General features: G+C 34.9%; 1 protein-coding gene across 1 annotated transcript in view; it reads left to right on the forward strand.

The window, feature by feature from the left end:
* Positions 1-21962, forward strand: part of Atf2 (activating transcription factor 2) — a 116244-nt gene that overhangs the window by 24117 nt on the left and 70165 nt on the right. The window contains 5 exon segments of the mRNA XM_023719165.1: positions 3922-3996; positions 5200-5269; positions 17382-17478; positions 20779-20897; positions 21032-21160. Of these exon segments, the coding sequence (XP_023574933.1) occupies positions 3965-3996; positions 5200-5269; positions 17382-17478; positions 20779-20897; positions 21032-21160 (447 nt within the window). The 5' untranslated portion in view covers positions 3922-3964.

Raw genomic sequence — 21962 nt, forward strand, 5'->3', positions numbered from 1 at the left:
ACAAAGAAAAAAAAAGATGGGCATGGTGGTACGCACCTGTAATCCCAGCTCTTGAGAGACTGTGAACAGGCGGATCACTATGAGTCAGGACTAGTAGTGAGACCCTGAACACCCTGTAGACCCTTTCCTAAAATACTAAATAAATAAAATTAAAAATAAACATTAGTGTTGTACATGCTGTAGGCAAATAAGACACTGTGTAGATACAGGTACATGAAACTGCTTTTTGTTTATAAAGATGATCAGAATTGCAGCTGGAGTTTTATCAGGTATATTCATGTGGTCAGGGTTTGCAGGGAAATAGTTTAATACACAATGTATAATTTACAGGATTATTTTGTGGTAGTCACCCGAAGAGTCAAGTACAAAAGAGAGCAGAAAATTGTCCACACACTAGAGACCCAAAGAATCCAGCGGAGGGCCTGGATCCTACCTGAATCCAGCTGAAGACCTAGAGCCCATGACAGTAGCCCTCATGAGTCCAGCCCGAGGCTTAGAGCCTACAGCAATGTCTCGTGCAAGTCTGTTTCATGGATCTGGGCTGGGAAGGCCCAGAGGTCAATGATGGAAGCTAGGAAGTCTGTGCCAGTAAGATGAAGGATCTGTGTCAGCAGGCTGAGGGACCTGCACAGGAGCCACAAAGTAGTGCTCAAAGAAGAACCAGAGCTCTCCTGAAAAGTACCACAGCCATCCTTAGTGACAGTAAGATGCTGAGCTCCTCCAGTGATGAGAACAGCTAAGTTCATACCAGGAAAACCAGCATGACAGTCTTCTCCAGGAGACTGAACAGTGCACCATCTTCTCCAGAGTCAATAAGCAATGCTCGAAGTAAAGACCAGAGCTCCTTTGACAATGAGAGCAGTTCATAGCAGGAAAGCCTGCAGGCTCCTCCAGGAAAACCAACTTTCCTTTTCTTCCTCTCCAGTTCTCTTTTTTTGTTGTTGGCAACAATCCTCAGATGGGCCCCCTACACCCAGCAATGTGCTGATTCAGTTTAGTTGGGTATTATGAGTTACCAGCAGTTCTCTGTCCACAATTCATATGCTAAGTATTGTGCTAGACGTTTTACATGTACTATTTGTCCTGCTTACAAATCTTGGGAAATGGGAGCTCCTGAAGTTTAGAACTCTATATACGATCTTAAGAAGTGGCACAACCAGGCTTTGAGCTAATTTTATTTTATTTATTTATTTATTTTTTGCTCGTTGAATGCCTTCAGGGCACTTTTGGATGGCTGGAGTGTTGTGGGGATCGAACTACAGCAACCTGAGGCTGCCAGCATTGTGGAAGCAACCACTTAAAGAACGGAGCTAGTTCCAGGCCCCCTTGAGCTAATTTTAAATTGTTTTTCTGTATTATGATTCTTTGGGCATAGTTAGCATGGGGAGGAAGAAGCACAGCGATTATGTATTGTGTTATATTCCAAAACCTAATGTGAGTGCTGTAAGAAAAGTATAAAGAAACCAGAAAGTTTAGTAGAAGAAATTTCAGTTTAAGTTATGGGGGAGCTATCCCAAAGGAAGTGTTGTTTGAACTCAGCCTTGATTATATTCTGCCAATCAAGAATACATCTGAGAGGGCATATTTTAGGTAGAAGATGAGAATATGTAAATTGAGGGTCAATTTTAAAGGGTGGCAGGTGGTCTGATAGTTTTAAATGGGCTATGAGGTAACTTTAGCAAGAGGTAAGTTTAGAAAGAAAAAGCTCAGATCGCATATCTGAATCTAGAAGAATTTAGTACTATTTACTCAGTGAATAATCAACCTTGTCTTTAAAACATTTAGGAACTTTAGCTTCTTAATTCAGGGTTGTAGGAAAACAAAATCTTGAGTCGATGCCTTGATTAGCAAGTGTGATCTCCATTACTATTGCTTTTTGTTTTGTTTTGGGTTTGTTTTTGTTTTTGTTTTTGAAATAGTGTCTCACCAAGTTATTCCAGGCTGCCCAAAAGTCAGTATTGATACTTTAAACTTATGATGATCCTCCTGCCTCAGCCTTCCCATCCAGTGCTGGGATTACAAGTGTGTGCCACCACGCCTTTTCTTGAAAATACCATGAAAGGAAATTTCTGAATTTATCATAGCATACTGCCAAGCACAGTGTGGGCACTGAAATGTTTTTTGACAAAAGAAAAAAAAGGAACTTTGATGGCATTAGATAATGACAAGAAAAGTAAAGGAGTCTTAAAAGAATAAAGAGAGAGATGAGAGGAACCGAAGAAGCTGGCTTGTTTTAAATTTTAAGGATTTGTGTGTGTGTGTGTTTTGTGCAGGGTCTTACTGCACAGCTTGGACTCAAAGCGATCCTCCTGATTTCTGCCTCCCTAGTGCTGGGATTACAGGCATGCTCCACCGTGCCTGGACTCCATCATTGGCTCAGCGTGCTCGGGGGTGTGCCGTGCCAAGGATCAAACCTTGGCCTCTGCACTTACCCAAGCAAGAGCTTAGTCCACTGAGCTATACTGCCAGCCCTTTGTTTTAAATTTTACTTAGAACTCTGCTAAGAACTACATTACAAATGCTTGTTCAGGAGTGGAGTAGTATATTAACAATTTTTAGCTGCAGTCATGCATTCTCTCTTTTACTGTATGACACACCCTCTTTTGCAGCCTTCTGTTATGAGCATATTTCCAACCTTTCTATAAAAAGAAGATAACCTTGGATTTAGAGGCTTGTGATCCTATTAGATTAACAAAGAGATAACACTTTAGCCTCCCAGGGAAATTGTTACCATTTGTTTCAAAGGTGCTGAACCTATTTATACCTACCTTAAGGAAGTACTAGAAAATGGTAATAAGGACATAGGAATTTGTATTGATTGGACAGGAAATAGACTGTGTATGTAAAGAACTTTTGTAGGGAGGGAGACAACTGTGGGAGTGTGAAAAGGATTAGATAGCGGTATCACGGATAACTCTAGAATGTTTTCTATAGCTGCAGATTGATTCTTCCTCTACTTCTATACTCTTGTGGGTGCTTTTATGTTGATTTGTTTTGTTTTTTGAGATAGGATACTAAGTTTCGCTTATAAATGTGGTTTATGAAGTTATGAAATATAATTTTTCTGTATGTGCCACTGACTTACTTAGCTAAGAATTTAGTTTACTATGTTCACCTCTAAATGCAATTTTAGCAATATAAGGTGAACTATTGGCAGAGTTTAAAAATGGGCTGACCTTACTAATTTCACTGTACTGTATTCATGAAGCTAGTATCAAATAAATTGTAAAGGCTTGGAAAAGGGAGCTGTATATGCAGGTTAACTACATTCTAGGACAAATAACCTAGGGGAATGAGGCTGAGAACCTAAGCACCATTGAGTACATTTTTGAAAGTTAAAAGCTTCCTCAGTAGAAAATTTGAAATTTAGGTGTTTTTCTTGTCAGACTTTAAAAAAAGAATTTTGGCTCCTTGAACCACTGTCCTTCAACCATAGCCATAAGGATGAATTAAACATTTCTTCTTTTTTTTTTACCCTGTTTGGTAGAATGGGATATATTAGTACCTATGTTGGGGACATTTACATGAGTGTTCATATTTTGAGGGCAATATTTGATTACAAATGTTCATAGCAGTGACTGAATTTTTTAAAAAATCATTTATTTATTTGTTTGTTTGTTTGTTTGTTATAGGATCTCCCTATGCAGCTTAGACTCATAGTGATTCTCTAGTCTCAGCCTCCCTAGTGCCACCACGCTCAGTTTCAATAGTTAGCAGGCCCCGGGTGGGGCCAGCAAGGCAAGGGTGCTGGGGATCAAACCCAGGTCTTGCACTTGCCAGGCAGTTGCTTATAGACAGCTGAGCTCTATCCCCAGCCCTGAATTTTTGAATAAGTGTAGTGTTATAGGAAGTAATTGACTGCTTTTATTTTCAACTGTTTCAAAATTATATTTAATAACTTGAAACCACTTTGTTTTTTAGTATTCTGGCCATGAAAAAGAGGACATGATAAGTTGTTCAACCTATGAAATTCAAGTTACGTGTGAAAGCTGCCAGGTATATGGATAATATTTGGTATATTTAATCATTTTTCATATGTTAGGTTATAAAGATTTTTGTAAGCTGTTTCTATTAGATAAATATTATACCTTTGTATAAGTAAGAAACCACTTACTAGTAGGTAGTTTAACTGAGTGTTCTTGTATTTTTAAGTTATCAAATTAAGAATATTGAAACATTTATCACCAACATAAACATGTTTTAAAATTTTTATTTCTTCTGAAGTGTTCCAAATAACTAGTCCTGTAAGATGTCCTATGAAGAAGTGTTCTATTAGCAGTGGCCAAAAAACCCTAATCTAGGCACTTCTCTAGACATTTTACTTGACCGTATTAAAGATTCTGAGAAGTCTTACCCCCCAAAAGGTATACTTGAGTATCTCCCAAATTTATTTGGTCATGCACTTTTCTTCCGTGGTTAGATGTTACAGAATTGTTCATTGCATTAAGTACCAGATGCTATATATAATTTCTAGAAACAAAAGCAAGAACCACAAGTTGTTGGAGGGAATAGTTGAGAACTTTAAGAGCAAATTAAAAAGTAAGGATAATAATATTGACTTGAAAATGTCCTTTTGTAGTTGTTTCATTTGAATCAAGATCCCAAATTGTCAACTATACTTTGGTTAATGTATTTATTACATTTCTTTTAATCTGAAAAGGTTCCTTCCTTCCTCTTTTTTCCTCTATTATTTGTTGAAAAGACATATTTAGCTTATAGTTTTTTCCCATGTATTGGATTTTATTGACTGCTTCTAGTACAAAAGAATTTAAGACTGGAAATAGAAATTTTGCTGCATTCTCTCCAGAACTGTGCAGTATGATAGTCTTAAAAGACTGCATCTTATGTGTGGATTTAATTTGTTTGAATGAGTGAAATTTGTTCATTTCTTCATAATTTATTTATACTGCTAAACAGAAAGGGCCTGATGGTAGTCTTCTTAACCTATTTTCTTTAGTGTAAAATCTGCATGTTACATGTTTTTGTTTACTCTGATACTAAAGTGGTAAGAGTTAAAATGTAATCAAGTGCTTTATTGTACAGATAACAAAGTAAGGGTAATGGAAATCAAGTGTTAAAGTGTATATTTTAAATTATATATATATAATTTAAAAGCTCCGAAAGCAATTTTAACAATTAAAAAAGTTTTAAAACTATATGTCTTAAAGTATTTTGCCATTTCTTCATGGTTCGTCATAGGCAATACAAGGACCTGTGGAATATGAGTGATGACAAACCCTTTCTATGCACTGCCCCTGGATGTGGCCAGGTAATGTACCAGTTACTTTAAAATCATTTTGTATATTCCCATTTATTAAAAGACATTGATGACAGAATATGTTGTCATTCAATTGATTTTCTTAACAGTATTTTATGTAACATTTTAGCATTAGAATGAAAATATCTCAGAAACCTGGAAAGCAATTCTTTTTCTTCAATAGCTTATCTAACTTTTAGAAAATACAGTTTAATGAGAGCAGGGTGGTATTTTGTAATGGCAATCCAAGATTTAAAATTACATTAATTTGGGGCTGGTGAGATGGCTCAGTGGTCTAAAGCACCTACTTAGAACAAACTTAGCAAAGGGACCGCGGTTCAATCCCCCAGCACCATCCCCCAGCACCACATGCCAGCCAGGGCCGCCCCCTGGTGGGCTGAGCTGGCCACACGCGCGCGCGCGCACACACACACCCATAAAAATAAATAAAATTAAATAAATAAATAAATAAAATTATATTAATTTGACCATATTGGTTGAAAATCTTTAGTAAAATGTCTAATTAAAAATCGCAGGGGCCAAGGCGATTCCTCAGTAGGATAAGCGCTTCCCTGACAAGCGCAAGGGGCTGAGTTCAATCCCAGGTTCAGCAAAAAAAACCAGGCATACACTGTCATATACAGGAATTATTTTACTTGTTGAACTCTTATGCAACTGATACTTACCTGTTACAGTATCACTAATATATTGTTACTGAGATTTAACATTGAGTATGTTTGGAAGCAGCCTTAGAATCTAGAATTTCACTTTTTTAGTAGGCAATTAATCTGTTATTATCATAATCTTAAAATATCTAAATATTAAAGAAAATTAATATGTAGTAAAATTACAAGTACTAAAATATAAGTGTCAGTCATAGTCATTGAAGTATTTCAGTGGTTCTCATTTATTTTCTTTAAATTGAAATATAATCTATATTAACAGTATATAATTTGAGGGGCCGGGGAGATGTCTCAGTGGAATAAGTGCTTCCCTGGCAAGTGCAAGGGCCTGAGTTCAATCCCCAGTTCTGCAAAAAAAAAACCAACAAAACAAAACAGTATATAATTTGATGTTTACATATATATATATGCACACTCAAAATATGACAGTTAAGATAATTGTGAATATATTCATTACTTTTGGAAGTTTCCTCTTGCTCATTTGTTGCCCTAATCAACTTGCTATCACTATAGATTTGTTTGGATTTTCCAAAATTTTATATAAATGGAATTGTACAGTATGTAAATTGGTCTATCTTCATACCCTATAAATTTATGGTTTCTCATGTTTTACTCATGTTTTCTGTTGCTGTAAATACCATAGACAGGTATTGGATAGTTACTTTGTAAAGAAAAGAGATAGATTTGGCTCATGGTTCAGGAGGCTGGGAGGTCCATGGTTAGGAGGCCAGATCTAATGAGGACCTTTCTGCAGAGTGGCTAGGCATTGTTGTGGATCATATAGCAAGACAGAGTAAGTTCACTATCCTGGGTTTATCTTCCTATTCTTGTAAACTGATACAAATTGTATCATAGGGAATCCATCTTCATGACTTTGTCTAGTCAGAAACCTCCCCAAAGTCCAGCTTCCAAATACCATTAATATATGACTGAGTTTTAAGTTTTCAATACACAAATTTCTAGGGACACACCCAAACCACTGCATACATGTTACATGATCAATAGTTAATTTCATTTTATGATTACACAGTTTATACATTCACCTGTTGATAGACGTTTTGTTTATTTCAGTGTTGGCTTGTTTGTTTAGGGGATTTTTTGTTTTTGTTTTTGTTTTTTCTGGTGCCAGAAATCAAACTGGCACTTGCCAGCCAGGCACTTGTGCCACTGAGCTATATTCCTGGCCCTATTTCTAGTTTTTAGTTATGACATACAGCTTGTATAAATATTTGTATGTAAGATTTTGTTTTTAGTTATCACAAAAATAGCAGGTATGAATGTTGGTATACAAGTATTAATTTCTCTTAGATTATTACCCAAAAGTGTGATAGAATCTTGTAATAGAAACATGCATAACCTTTTAGGAAATTACCAAACTTTTCCAAAGTGAATGTGCCACTTTACATTCCTATTAGCAATTCGTAAGTTTATGTATCCTCAGGGCCTGAGTTAATCTCCAGTTCTGCAAAAAGTAAAATAAAATAAAAGTTTATGTATCTTTGTCAGCATCTGGTACTGTCAGCCAACTTTAGGTCTTATTCAGGTTGTGTGTGTAGACTGTGGTTAAAATTGTATTTCTTGGAGGACTAATAAAAAGGTTAATACTTTTTCAAAATGCATTTATTAACTATTTATATACTTTATTATTTTATTATCTTTTCAAAGCTTTTGCCTGTTTTTAAAAATTGGATTGCTTTTGAGTTGTAGAGTTTTCTGTACATCCTGGGTGCCAGTCCTTTATCAACTATTTTTGAAATCTATGGCTTGCATCTTAATTTTCATACTGTCTTTTGATGAATAGTTGTTTCTAATTTCAATAAAGTCTGCTACGTTAATGTTTTTTTATGGTTTTTTTGTTTCCTGTGACTTGTCTTAAGAAATTCTGGTCACAAGGATATTCTTTTATGTTTTCCTCCAAAAGCTTGTTTTTTTATTTAGGGTTTCTATCACATCTTGAATTAACTTTTGTATGATACAAATTAAGTAGGGGTTTAAGCTAACTTTTTTTTTTAATAGATACAGTTTTTCAGGCAATCTAGCATCACTTATCAGAAAGGTTTTTCTTTTATCATTACATTGCTTTGGTTCCTTTATGAAAAATTGAGTAACTATTTATGATGTCTTTCTAGGCTTTGCTATTCAGTTTCATTCCACAGTATCAGCTTTTATACCAGTACCACACTATCTTGATTACTTTAGCTTATAATAGCATTGTAGTCTAGTGGGGTAAATTTAGTTCTCATTTTTAAAGATTTTTTTGGTTTTAAAGATTTTTTTAAATTTTTATTAGTTCTGGTAGATATATAATGATGGCTCATGATTTTAGTGTACACTGTTTCGGGCCGGGGATACAGCTCAGCAGCATAAGCACCTGCCTGGGAAGCACAAGGTCCCGAGTTTGATCCCTGATACCGTTAAAAAACAAAACAAAACAAAACAAAACAACAACAGCAACAACAAAACACACCTTTATAGTAATAGTCCTACTAACCTGTTTTGAAACTGTTTCTTTGCTGTTTTTTTCCCTTAAAAACAGTAGAGTAAAAAGGGAGTTATCAGGATTAATGCTATTTTAAATAGATTGGTTAAGAAATGCATTTCTGATAAGGTATCAGTTGTACCAAAGATGTGAAAAAAGAATGTGTGTATTTTTGTTGTAATTAGAAGATATAATGATCAATGAGGAGAACAGTCAGAAGTGGGAAGAAAAAGATAATGTTCAGGAGGGATTTAGAGACTGCAATAAGATGTTTAGGTTTTGTTCACAGAGAATCAAGAAGCCATTTGTTCAGTAAAGTGGAAACAGGAAAACTAGAGGCTGGCAACAGTCTAGATGAAAGATGGGATATAAGGATTTGGTGCAAGGTAGTGACAGTGAACCATAGACATAGACTATACAACATCTATTTTTTTTTCAGCATCTATTTTGGAGATATATGTGATAACATTTTTTTATGAGGTAAGAGACCTTAAAAAGTACAATTCTCAGGATCTTCTGTTGCTAGAATTTTGAGTATGACTTTAGGTTCCACCAAACAGATTTAGTCTTTCTGCTAAGTCAGATTTGCTTTCACTTCTTTGATTTAGTACTAAGTGGAGAGAGGTGATACTATTCAAGTCATCCATTTTGCTGGTTTGGATCGAACAAACATCATTTGTAATCCCATGATTATGTCTGTTAGTCACTGTAACAAAATATCTAAGATACCAGTTTAAAAGAAGAAAGGTGTATTTGGGTTCACAGTTTTAGAGTTTCCAATCCTTGATGGTTTGCGCCTATGAAAGAGCACCATTTGGTAAGAGTGGGAGGAAAAATGAAACCATTCACGTCTTGAGCCAGCAGTCAAAGATCTAGTCTCACAGTCCCATTCACCGAACACTCCCAATGAGGTAAGGACCTCCAGCAAGGCCCCACTCCTCACAGGTTCCACCAGTCCCAATGGTGCCACTCTAGGAACCAAGCTCTAACACTTGGATCTTTGAAGGACAGTCAAAATCCAGACTGTAGTAATAGCTAATACATTTTGTTTCTAGAACCAGTTTTTAGACAGTGACCAGTTTTGCCACAAGTTCCAGGAATTATTCTTGAAGAGTCACACAGCCCTTGCCTAATTCCTTGTCCTATTTCTCTTTTGCTTAAAGTGAGTAGAATGGTGCCTAGTATTTTGTGATTGACATGCCATTTTTAACAAGAAGCATTATGTTTAAATTTATGAAAAGAGAAGGAAAATCAGTTTCAAGACATTAAAATATATGTACCATAGGGATTGTTTCTTTTTTTTCTTTTTTCTTTTTTCTTTTTTTTTTTTTTTAGGGATTGTTTCTTTAGAGACCTAATAGTAAATAAGTAATATATTAAAAACATTAACAAATTAAAATTATTTTTATACTCCCCAATGTCAAAGAAATTAACATTCATTCTTTTCACACCTTCCCTTTTACATCTTTGCTATCTGGTAATTATTCTGTTATTACATTGTCAAGGTTTATCATACTTACATTTTGTGTTACAATCTAAAATTCTTATCTTTACCGGGTTTTATTTCTGTGTTAAAATCATACAGAAGAGTGAAAATAACTTTTGGCCACTACAGTGTTAACAGTCAGAAAAAGGGGAAAGTGTAGCATGGGAAGTTAAGACAGTGGCCAGGGAAGAAAATCATATTCTGGAGGACAAGTGGGAAAGATATTTCAAAGTTAAGAGGAAATGTAATTTTGTAATAAAATGAGCATTCAGTATTTACTGTTGGACTTAGGGATAATAAAGATTTTTGGAGTTTTTTTTATTTATTGAGAAACAAATAGCAATGAGACAGTTTCAAAACAGGTTACAGTAATTAGTACATTGCATGTTGTCTTTGTGGTAGTTATTCATAGTACAAGGTACAGACATGATATCCTGTCCAAACACTATTAGTATAAATCTTTCTTCTCATTGAATTAAGAGAAAATAGCTGTATATCCATCCCAATTATTTTGTATATGCATATGTATATATACACAGATATATGTATTTCACTACAAAATGGTCCTTCATTTATATCCCCCTTTTTTGTTTAGTTTTGTCAGAGATGGGTATTCCACTGCCATTTAAATATTATAGGTTTGTGAATTCAGCAAAAAAATCCAATATAATCCAGTAGTCCACAATAGCAGTGGGTTATCCATAGGACTGGCAATGTCAGAAGTTGTTGACTCGAGCCTTTTACAGCTCAATTTTTGGAGATTTTTAATAAGATCAGCTTCAGTAAAATAGCAGGGACAACTGTGTGGTTAGTGTAGATTCAAGAGAAAATAGGAAGAACCAGAAGTGAGGATGTTGTAAGACAGGTTAATTCTTGGAGTGCAGCTTGAAGGGAACAACAGTGAGACACATAGCTGGACACAGACATAGGACTGAAAATAGAACATTCTTGTTTTGCATTTTAAGGTGGGAATGTCATAGATTGTTTGTCATTGTGGATAGAGGAGACTGTTGGAGGAATGGGATCCTTAAGTAGGTCAGAAGAAGATGGCATTTGGCTCTCCAGTGACAGAACTGGCCTTAGATTGAACCTTGTATAGTTGGTTTTTAGTAAGATGGAAAGATGTGGAATATTTGAATAGAGGGAGATGGAGACTTAGATATGTAGGCATAATTTTGAACAAAAAAAATAGGTATTAGAGCACATCATCAGTCCTGGTCATAGTTTTCAGACATAGTTTAAATTCAGAGAAATAGCAAAAAGTCATTTGGAGCTTGAGATTAGTTAAATTACTGTTACAGGGCTGGGGAGATAGCTCCGCGGTCTAAGTGCCTGCCTGCCTGTCAAGCACAACGTCTGAGTTCAGTCCCAACCCATGCTGGCCCTCGACAACAGAACCAGGTGTGGTGGCTGTAATTGCAGCGCTGGGGAGGTTGAGATAGGAGGATCACTACGAGTCTACTGCATAGTGAAACCCTGTATCAAAAATACCAAAAAAAATTTTTTTTTTCCATTAGAAGAAATAGCTCATTCTTCAAAATAGCTAGTGGGTGGCAAGTTATCAGTCCTTTGTATTTATAGCACAGGTTAACACAAGCTTCCAACATAAGACTTGTCTCTTATGTAATTATCCAGTAGTAGAAGTTCTAGGAGTCCTCAATGTGGGTTTTCTATTTCCTCTCCAAGAGGTTGTATCAGTTTCTGTCAAGGCCTTAGCAGTAACAAGGGGACAGAAAGGGAAGCAGAACATACACATCCCCACCATTTTAGGTCATTAACTGGAAACAATACAGACATACTTTTCACTCATTCCTTTTGGCTAGAATTCTATCACCTGTCTGTAAAGCAGCCTAGAGAGCCTGGCTAAGTGCTCATCTGAAATTCAAAATTTTACCATTAAAGGAAAAGAGAAATAGGTAATACTATCAGTCCTTGTCATAGTTTTCAGAGGTAGTTTAAATTCAGAGAGAGTAAAAAGTCATTTGGAACCTGAGACTAGTTAAGCTAATTTTAAAGTTTAGGTTTTCAATGTCTAGAGTTTAGTTAATAAGACGATATTAATGTTGGTTTCTTCATTTTGACCAATGTACCCCAGTAATGAAAGAAGAAAACATTGGTCAAAGTTTATAGGAAATTTCTGTACTACCTTTTCTACTTTTCTATAAATTTAATAGTTTTCTAAAATAGAAATTTTGGCCAGCCAGATAGCTCAATGGATTAAAGTGCCTGCTTTGGCAGACATGGTGACCAGGTTCAATCCCTGGTGTGCAGTGCTGGCCCCACGCCTGGGGTGCGCTGAGATGGCGACTGAGACTGGACGTGGTGGCAAACACCTGTAATCCCAGCTCTTGGGAGGCTGAAAACAGGAGGATCACTATGAGTCTGATCTGTATATTGAGACCCTGTAGACTCTGTACTAAATACATTAAAATAAAATAAAATAGAAATTTTATTGGGCTGGGGAGATACTCAGCGGTCTAAGGGCCTGCATACAAGGGCAAGGACCCAGGTTTGATCCCCAGTACTGCATGCCATGCCAGTCCAGCCACTGAAACTGGGTATGGTGGTTTACGCCTATAATCCTAGTGCTAGAGAGGCTGAGACAGGATGATCACTATGAATCCAAACTGCGTAGGAAGACCCTGTACCAAATAAATAAATAAATGTTTATTTAAAACAGTAACAAAAAACAGCTGCACACGCAACCATATAAAAGTTAGCTATGAACCACAGAATAGGACTTCCAGATATTTGTCAAATGCTTACTGTATAGTTTTACTTATCTGTACCTCAACTTTTCTCTCAAAGAATTTGAGTAATAAAGGTTCATAAATGAAAATATTTACATTGATAGCCTTTTTTAACTAATCACTGGTGTTAAGAACTTTGTAAACTGTCATTCAATTCTTACAACACCCCATGAAGTGAATGCTTTAGCCTAACTTCACAGGCAAGCAGCTAAACTGGAGACAGAATACTCAAGTGAATCTCAGTCACACAGGTGGAAAATTTTAGAGCTCAAGTAGAACATAAGCTTACTCTTACATAACATATATATGAGATATCCCTAAATAACATATGCTAAGACATGATTAATTGTGATCTCTTGTGTATGTGTATTTCTTCTCGATATTTAAAAAAAAATTTTTTTTTTTTTTTTTTTTTTTTTGTTTTAAGGGAAGGTTCTACAAGGGTGTTCAGGGTCTCGCTACTAGATTGGACTCCTAGTGATCCGCCTGTTTACAGCCTCCCAAGAGCTGAGATTATAGGCACGTGCCACCAGGCTCAGTCTCAATTGCCGTCTCAGCTTGCCCCAGGGGCAGGGCTGGCAGGCAGGCCCTGGGATTGAACACCAGCCCCCCAAAAAATGTTTTAAAGCCAGGAGTTGTGGCATATGCCTGTAGACTCAAGAGTCAGGAGGATCATGAGTTTGGGGTGAGCCTACACAGTATACTGAGACCTGTCTCAAATCAAGAGTAGTAGTTTTCTGTTTCCTCTCAGTTACAAAAAAACCAAGAGATGCAGAAAGAGGGAGTGAGGATGGAGAAGAAGAGACATTAAAAAATTAAGATGTGTCACGTACATGGGCTGACTCCCCAGAATGAGTATAATCATTATATGCTATGAGCATATACTAATTTTTTTTTTTTAATCCTAGCAGTACAAATAAATGTGAGACAAGAGAACCATAGAAAATGTCAACAAGTTTAAAAGGACAAAATCTATAAAGAGAATTTTGGTTACTATTTTAGAGCATTTCCAAAGCCAGCCTGCCTGCCTGTCTGTCTGTCTGTCTGTCTGTCTGTCTGTCTGTCTTTCTTTCTTTCTTTCTTTCTTTCTTTCTTTCTTTCTTTAATTTTAATGGAACTGGATATTGAACTTAGGCCCTTGCACTTGCCAGGCAAGCAATTATTCTACTAAGCCATCTCCCTGGCCCTCCTCTTTTATTTTTAAAACAAAGTTAAGATCATATCACACTGTTTTTGTATTCTGTTTATATTTGAATGGCATTATATGTATTATGAATTTGTTATATATAATTAAAGACATTTTAAATGGCTGCAGCATTCTTTGCTAGAGCATTTGCCTTAATTTACTCATTCCTCTATTGTGAACTTTTAAATTAATTACAGTACTGTCAGAAGTATTATAGTGAAGATCTTTCTACATAATCCTTTGTGTGCTTCTCTCATTTATTTCTTAAAACATTTTTGAACTAGAATTACTGAATCACAATTACATACATATTCGTATATTTTTTTCAAAATGTTTTTAAAAGCTAAGTCAGTTTTTTGTTTGTTTGTTTACTGTACTATTAGTTTTGTTCTCACTAAAGGCGATTATTTTCAGAATGAGCACTCCAGTCTTGGAAGTTACATGATTTTTGGTCTATGCGTGTTCCCTAAAATGCTTAAAATAATCTCATGTTCTGATACTACCTTGTAACCGTTACTGATCAAAGTACAGTCTGGCTAATAACATCCATTATTACATCTTGCTAATAAAAAACAATGGTATACTCTCGTTTTGTATTTAAATACTATTTCCTAGGAAATTGAAGGTTCTCGTAAGAATGGTTTTAAAGCACTAGTTCAGTGGTAGTGCAAATATTTTTTTTTTTCCCCAGTGGGTACATGTTTATTTTTTCCCATAACTATTGAGAAATAAATAGCAATGAGACAGTTTCAAATCAAACTGGTAGGACAGTTCCAATAATTAACACATTGCATACTGCCTTCCTAGTGGTTATTTGTTGTACAAGATGCAGACATGATATCCTATTTACAAACACTATTAGAACAAATCCTTCTATTCCTTGAATTAAGAGAATGTAGCTATATATCTATTCTAAGCATTTTGAATACACAGATACAAAATGGTCATTCATCTATATCCCTTTTTTTTTGTTTAGTTCCATCATTTAAATATTATAGGTGTGTGAACTCAGCAAAATATTCTAAAAGAGTCCAGTAGTCCCTAATAGTATTGGGTCTTCCACTTGACTGGCAATGTCAGAAGTTGTTGACCTGAATCCCCTACAGCTCAACATAACAACATGGCTTTACTTCTTGTACTTCATTTTCATACTTTTCTGCTGGATGGTTAAGACCAAGATAAAACAAGACCTATGTAACAAGAATTGTAGCTTTTGGATCTAATAAGGTCAGTGGTAGTGCAAATATTTTTGGCACTAGTAACCAGTGACATTTCAAATTTTAATTTTAGCTTTAGCATAATATACATAAATTTTTAATTTTATTTATTTGTTTATATTGTGACTGACTCAGCCTGCCCTGGGGTGGGGCTGGTGTGGCGTGTGGTGTGGAAATGATAGAACTATGATCCTTGCACTTGCCTAAGCTTGCTTCAGCAGGTACTTTAGATCACTGAGCTATCTGGTCAGCCCTACATACAAATTTTAAATTTCAAACATACTTTTACAGTTTAAAATACTTCGTTGAAATAACACTTGAGAGAGAAACTGGAAAAAGAGTTTATCTAAAGTCTCCTTCTGGGCTGGCCAAATAGCTCAGTGGATTAAAGCGCCTGTAAGCAGGTGCAGGGGCCGGGATTCGATCGCAGGGCCGGGGTTCGATTGCAGGGCCAGCGTTCGATTGCCGGGCCTGCCCTGCTGGCCCTTCCCGGGCATGCTGAGATGGCAGATGAGACTGGGCGTGATGGCACGCGCCTCTAATCCCAGCTCTTCGGAGGATCACTACGAGTCTGATCTAGTAGTGAGACCGTGAACACCCTGTAGAACTTTCCCTAAAATATGAAAAAAAATAATAGTAATAAAAAGTCTCTTTCTATTGAATTTTTTTTTAATATGGCCAGGTGTTAGGTCATTTTATGAATGGACTGCATTGAATTAAGAGGAGAAGAAGAAAGATAATTTAGTGATAGACTCATAGAGTATTGGTACTCTTCTATTTTCTTAGTGTTGCTCTCATTTTTTTTAGTCATTTTTCTCCTGGTACTGTTTTGTAAGATTCAACTCTTTTATCATAAGAAGCTAGTTCTTTCAATTAGCATTTATTGAGTACTTTAAGCTAATTTGGAGAACAGTAGTAAGAGGCCTGCCTACTTAAAAAAGATTGACATGGGGGCCAGGGAGATGGCTCAGTAGAATAAGCACTTGCCTGGCAAGCACAAGGGCCTGAGTTCTATCCCTGGTTCCGCAAAAAAAAAAAAAAAAAAAAAAGATTGACGGGAATATGTCACTATAAAATTGGGATGCTATTACCAAAATGTAGTGCATTGTATAAAGGATATAAGTGCATTTTAACATCTCAAAGCTAATGGGTTTTGTCATATTTTTTAAAATACACAAAAAAGAATAAGTGGGAAAATAACTCACTGTTTTAAAGTTAGCCTACAGCTGATATTACTAGTTGTATGGAAGGATGTAGTGAATTGGTTAAGAGTAGGGGATCATCACAAGGAAGGAATCTATTTTGATGGTTTGGGTAAACCAAGTTGTAGTATATGTAATTAAAACATTCCTCTTTGTAACGTTATAGACTGAAGAATTAGCTTAAGCCTTACAATTTAACATTTTAAAAGTACTGCTCTGAACAAGGAAGTAGGCAAAAAATTGCTCAGAAATAAAAGCAAATGTTCCCTGTTTTTAATGATAAATTAGGAATATCTTGATAAAGGTTGATTTCCAGACACAGATATTCAAACATTGTGTGTATTATTTTGTAATTATCAATGTCCCCTTTAATATGTAGAACTTAGCCAAGTTAAATGTAAGAAAAAGTGTGATAGCGTTAAAAATATTTTTGCTTCATTTTAAAACATAAACTGTGGAGGCGATAACTCAAAAGAATAAACACCTGCCTAACAAGCACAGGATCCTGAGTTCAATCCCCAGTACCAATAAATAAACAAACAAACAATGATTTTTAAAACCACTACATTTAAAATAGATATTAGACTTTAAAATGAATTCATTTATAGATATGGTTGCTATTTTTGCTGGATCATAGTAAAAAACATTCTTTTTATGTGGTCACATAAAGCTTGATTTATTTTTTAATTTGTCCAGAGGTAATATTTTTTAAAGAAAATTCTTATTTAAAAAGTGGTAAGTAACTTTAGGTGTAGATGTAGTGCTTTCTTCAAAAATCATTTTACCATGGAGTATATATTTGTACTCCAGCATGACAGAAAATTTAACAGTGGTCTGTTTTTAGTATCCAAATGAAATGTATATAAAATTTCCTTAGTCTTTAAATGCTGTCAAATGATTTATGTAATTTTATAGAATGTTTGTATTATTTCTTGGATAATGGGTTTTCTGAGTTTTTGAAACCTTGTATGCTTATCTATACTGACAGATTCTTAAGGTTTACAAATTACTGTTTCACTGTTAATGGTGGTTTTACATGTTCTGGAAATGAATTTCCATATCATTTTACTTACTTGATCAAATTGAAAATCTTAACTGTATTTTAAAACTTTTTGCCACAGCGTTTTACCAACGAGGATCATTTGGCTGTCCATAAACATAAACATGAGATGACACTGAAATTTGGTCCAGCACGTAATGACAGTGTCATTGTGGCTGGTTAGTATATGCTTTTATTAATAGCTTATATACATATTTCACCTAGAATGTGCACAGTTTTTGTGTATTCTCTGTAAATATTATAGTCTGGTGATATTCCAATGACTTCATTTATAGTAAATGTTGGCATCATGTATTTTACATGTCCATTACATGTCCATGTTTCTTTTTGATCATTCATACCACTTTATTGTATAGTTTTCAAATGTAAAGTTCATAATCAATTTTATGGAGTTTAACAAAATCCGTAGGAAATGTCATACCATCTGCAACCGCTAACTGATCTAATGTGGTATTTAGTCAGTGTTTCTTTTAGCTGTCTACACCTGGTTGACAAGCCTGTGTTGAAGAGAGGAAATAATCAAACTCCTCCTATTGGAGCAGTTAGCACATTTGTTCATTAGGATTTTGTTATTTTGTATGTGTAATTTTTTTTTCTCAGAGTTAACATCTTTATTAGTAAAAGATTCTCAATAAAGGAGACCTAAATTCAGTCAGGGTTTTTTTTTTTTTTTTTTTTTTGCGTGTTGACCCTGTGGCCATAGGGTATCATCTAAAGAGATGATTATTTTTCATAATATTTGAAAAGAGAAACCTGATTCATGTATTGGTTATTGTTTCATGCTGTATTAGTTTCCTGTTCTAGTGTTTAACTATATATGCACACATATCTCATTACATATATACAGACATGTATAATGTGTGTAAATTTATATATTTTCTTCATAAGCATTGTGATAAAAAAGTTTTATATAAATTTTAGGCCTTTTTATCACAATCATAGATTTGTATATCATAAGTATTCAAATAAACTCTAGATTCTTTTCTCTTACACTTCTTAGCTTACACTATTTTCAAATCTGGAACTGTATCTGAATATTGTATTTATGAATTGTTACTCTATGGACATCAAATTGTTATATATACAGTGCTTTGGCTAGTTGATAATAAGACAGTATTGGATGATTCTTCCATTATCAAAAGTTTTATAATGAAGAGATAGGAGGTAGCCAGAAGTTGATAATTTATTAAAACAATTCATATAAGAGAACTTTTGGGCCGGCCAGATAGCTCAGTGCGCTAAAGTGCCTACTTAAGCAGGTGCAAGGGCCAGGATTCGATCCCTAGCATGCCATGCTATGCCAGCCCCGCCCCTGGGGTATGCTGAGACTGCAGTTGAGACTGGGCATGGTGGCATGCACCTGTAATCGCTGTGCTTGGGAGTCTGAAAACAGGAGGATCACTACAAGACCGATCTGTGTAATGAGACCCTTGAAGACTGTACTAAACATATTTAAAAAAAAACTTTTAACATCTTTTCAGTTCTGTAAGTAAAAAGAAGCAAAGAAGGGTAAGATACACAGTTCTTTGAATATTTTAAAATCTAAATTTAGAGCTAGAACCAAGAAAAGAGAGAGCAAATAGGATAATAAGCAAAAGAACAGCAAATAAAAAACTCAGTCTCATAGGCTGAAAGGTCTGTTTCCCTGAAACCTACTATGTTAAAGCATCCTCCTATTTTTTTTGGAGGTAGTTCAGACTGGCCTTGAACTTCCTGTGTAGCCCAAGCTGGTCTCAAACTTGGAGTGATCCTCTTGCCTTGTCTTCCAGAGTGCTGGGGTTGCAGGCATGTACCACTGCACCCAGCATCTGTGTCAGTTTTCAACTTGCAAATGTTTTTAAATTTATTCCTAGAAATTAGTTTCCTGTATGACTACAGTTTAAATATAATACAAAATAGAACACATTTAAACATAGAACTTGAACTTTTTTATTGGATGTTGATGAATAGTTTAATATATCAAATGCATGATGTATGTGGTATATATTTGATGATCATCAGCCATATTCAGTCTGCGTATTAACTATTGTGCCTATATTCTCAAGTCTTGATGGTTCCAAAAATAATGGACAAAATGGTTTATGCAAATATATTTTATTTCTTTTCTCTACCTTTAGTGTAAATGAAGACCTTATAGCCTTCAACAAATCCTTTGAGTGTCAGTAGAAGAATTCAGTTAAGATTTAACTTATAATTTAGACATGAGGGACTTAGGGTGACACATGAACACAAGACCCTTACAACTGTATGATTTTGGAGATCTTTTGGGTGGTAGGCATCAATGTACATTGTAGATTAATAAAATTATAAAATGGAATCCCTGTAGTAATTTTAGTACTACTAAGTGTAAGGCTGTCCCACATTATGTATAATATGTATGACAAGCAGATCATGTTAGTGTTATTTATATAAAGTAAAAACATTAGGGCTCTGAGTATACATGGGAGGAACAATAATAAAATAGTAGTGCCCACTATGGGAACATAGTAGTTAACAAATAGAAATTTCAATTTCATAAAATATTTTGATACTTTCAACCAGGAATTGACCTATTAGAGTGCTTTTATTTAGTTTCTACTAAATTCCTGATATAACTGTTAAAGCTGATGCTCTAAAATACGTAAAATGCAAATAAAATTTGAATATACTTCCAGCTATAGGATGAATCAAGAATCTTGAAAATAATACAAATAAATTTAGAAATTTGTTGTTCCTCATTCAATGCAGACTTCTTCACTTAACTGGCATTTGACCTGTGGACAATGCACAATCAGTACATAAGTTAATATATACATAACATGAATATATATTCAAGTATAGTTGAAATAGTTCCAATTATAAGGAAGTAGAGTTGACTTTTCTTCCACTGTTTAGAAATTAAGCTAGAACATTCTTTTGCCATGTGATTCTTACAAGTCCCTCATATCAGTCTGATAAGATGCATTAAAATAGAAAGTCAGATAATAGTAAGGAAGGTTTTCAGTTATTTTTAGGTCTCTTAACTTTCTTTGTGGTATTTTAATCTATGTACAAAAGATTCTGTTTTAAGCTTGCTTTTATACTAGACTGTGACAACTAAAAGGGCAAATTAAAAGACACACATGCTCTTATTTTAGTTTTCCCCAAATTGCATGTATTCAAAAACCATAATGTTTAATAAATGTAAATTATCACTGTTAGATACTGATTATTATCTCTTGAGTAGAGTATCTTTATATGCCACTCAAAGAAGGAGTAGACTGAAGAGCAAAAGTAACTTCTTTCATAATCGTATCATTCATAAAGTTGGAGAAAGTATCTTAGAGTGCAACAAAAACTTAACCAAACTTTGTTTGCTTTAAAGGAAGAGGTCTTTCCAAAGAAAATTAACTGATGAAACCAATTCGGCTAAATTGTTAATTATAAAGTCTTTACATGATATTTAAATCAGTATGGTTACTTCTTAATATTTATTTCAGATCAGACTCCAACACCAACGAGATTCTTGAAAAACTGTGAAGAAGTGGGTTTGTTTAATGAGTTGGCAAGTCCATTTGAGAATGAATTCAAGAAGGCATCAGAAGATGACATCAAAAAAGTATGTTGTTAACTCTGAAATTAAAAAAATATTGATGCAAAAGCAGTGATAATTTGTGTCTTCTGGTTTCTTCACTTAAACATACTAATTGGCTATTTTTGAACTTCTGATATTTTCTTTATTGTTTGTATTAGATGCCTCTAGACTTGTCTCCTCTTGCAACACCCATCATAAGAAGCAAAATTGAGGAACCTTCTGTAGTAGAAACAACTCATCAGGATAGCCCTTTACCTCATCCAGAGTCTACTACCAGTGATGAAAAGGTTAGAAATACCTTTTTGTGAAATACAAGGAAAAAATTGGAACCTCAAGTAAAATTTATTTAATTTCCATAAAATGTTAATATATTAAATTTACTTAATTCAGTGTCAGCTTGTGATAGTTTTATATGTGTCAAATACCATTTATTAATGAAATGAAGTACAAGAGTGTTTATGGGAATATGAAACAGGACCAAACCCAGTCAGAAACCAAGCAGGCTTCTTTGAGGTAACTTGTAACATAAATGGTAAGTAGGGGCTAATCGGGATGAGAGGAACCCAGAGAAGATCAGGTGCTACAAGCATGTGTTGGTGGTGTGCCTGGGTAGGTGGTATGTATGGAAGGAGGAAAAGAATGGGACGGCACTGGGCTAAGTGCTGCACAAAAGAGCAGTAGCTGTATGCTAACAATGATTTTGTTATTCTTAACCAACTGCCATGATCAATGGTGGAATTGGAATATCAACTTGATGTTTATTATTTATTTTAAAACACTCTTTTCTCTTATTATTTAAAGCCTGATTTTTAACACCTGTGCTTCACTAGACATGGTTCATCTATATTCAATAGGCTGGGAAAGTTCAGGGCAAAAAAATGCTTAGGTAAGGCCGTGGGTCATTTGTCACTGTCGTGTCTGTGACCAGTACTCATTTTTTATTTAAAAATAAGTTTTATATGTAAAACCTGTGAATTCTCAGATATTTCAGGAAAAGAACACTACCTTTATAAATAAATATATCTGAAAATTGTAAGGAAAAAGTCATATTAGAAGAAGCTATATTTAAAAAAGAAGTAGTAGTCATAC

This window comes from Octodon degus, unplaced genomic scaffold (genome assembly GCF_000260255.1).
Source record: "Octodon degus isolate 3935 unplaced genomic scaffold, OctDeg1.0 scaffold00065, whole genome shotgun sequence".
Lineage (NCBI taxonomy): Eukaryota > Metazoa > Chordata > Mammalia > Rodentia > Octodontidae > Octodon > Octodon degus.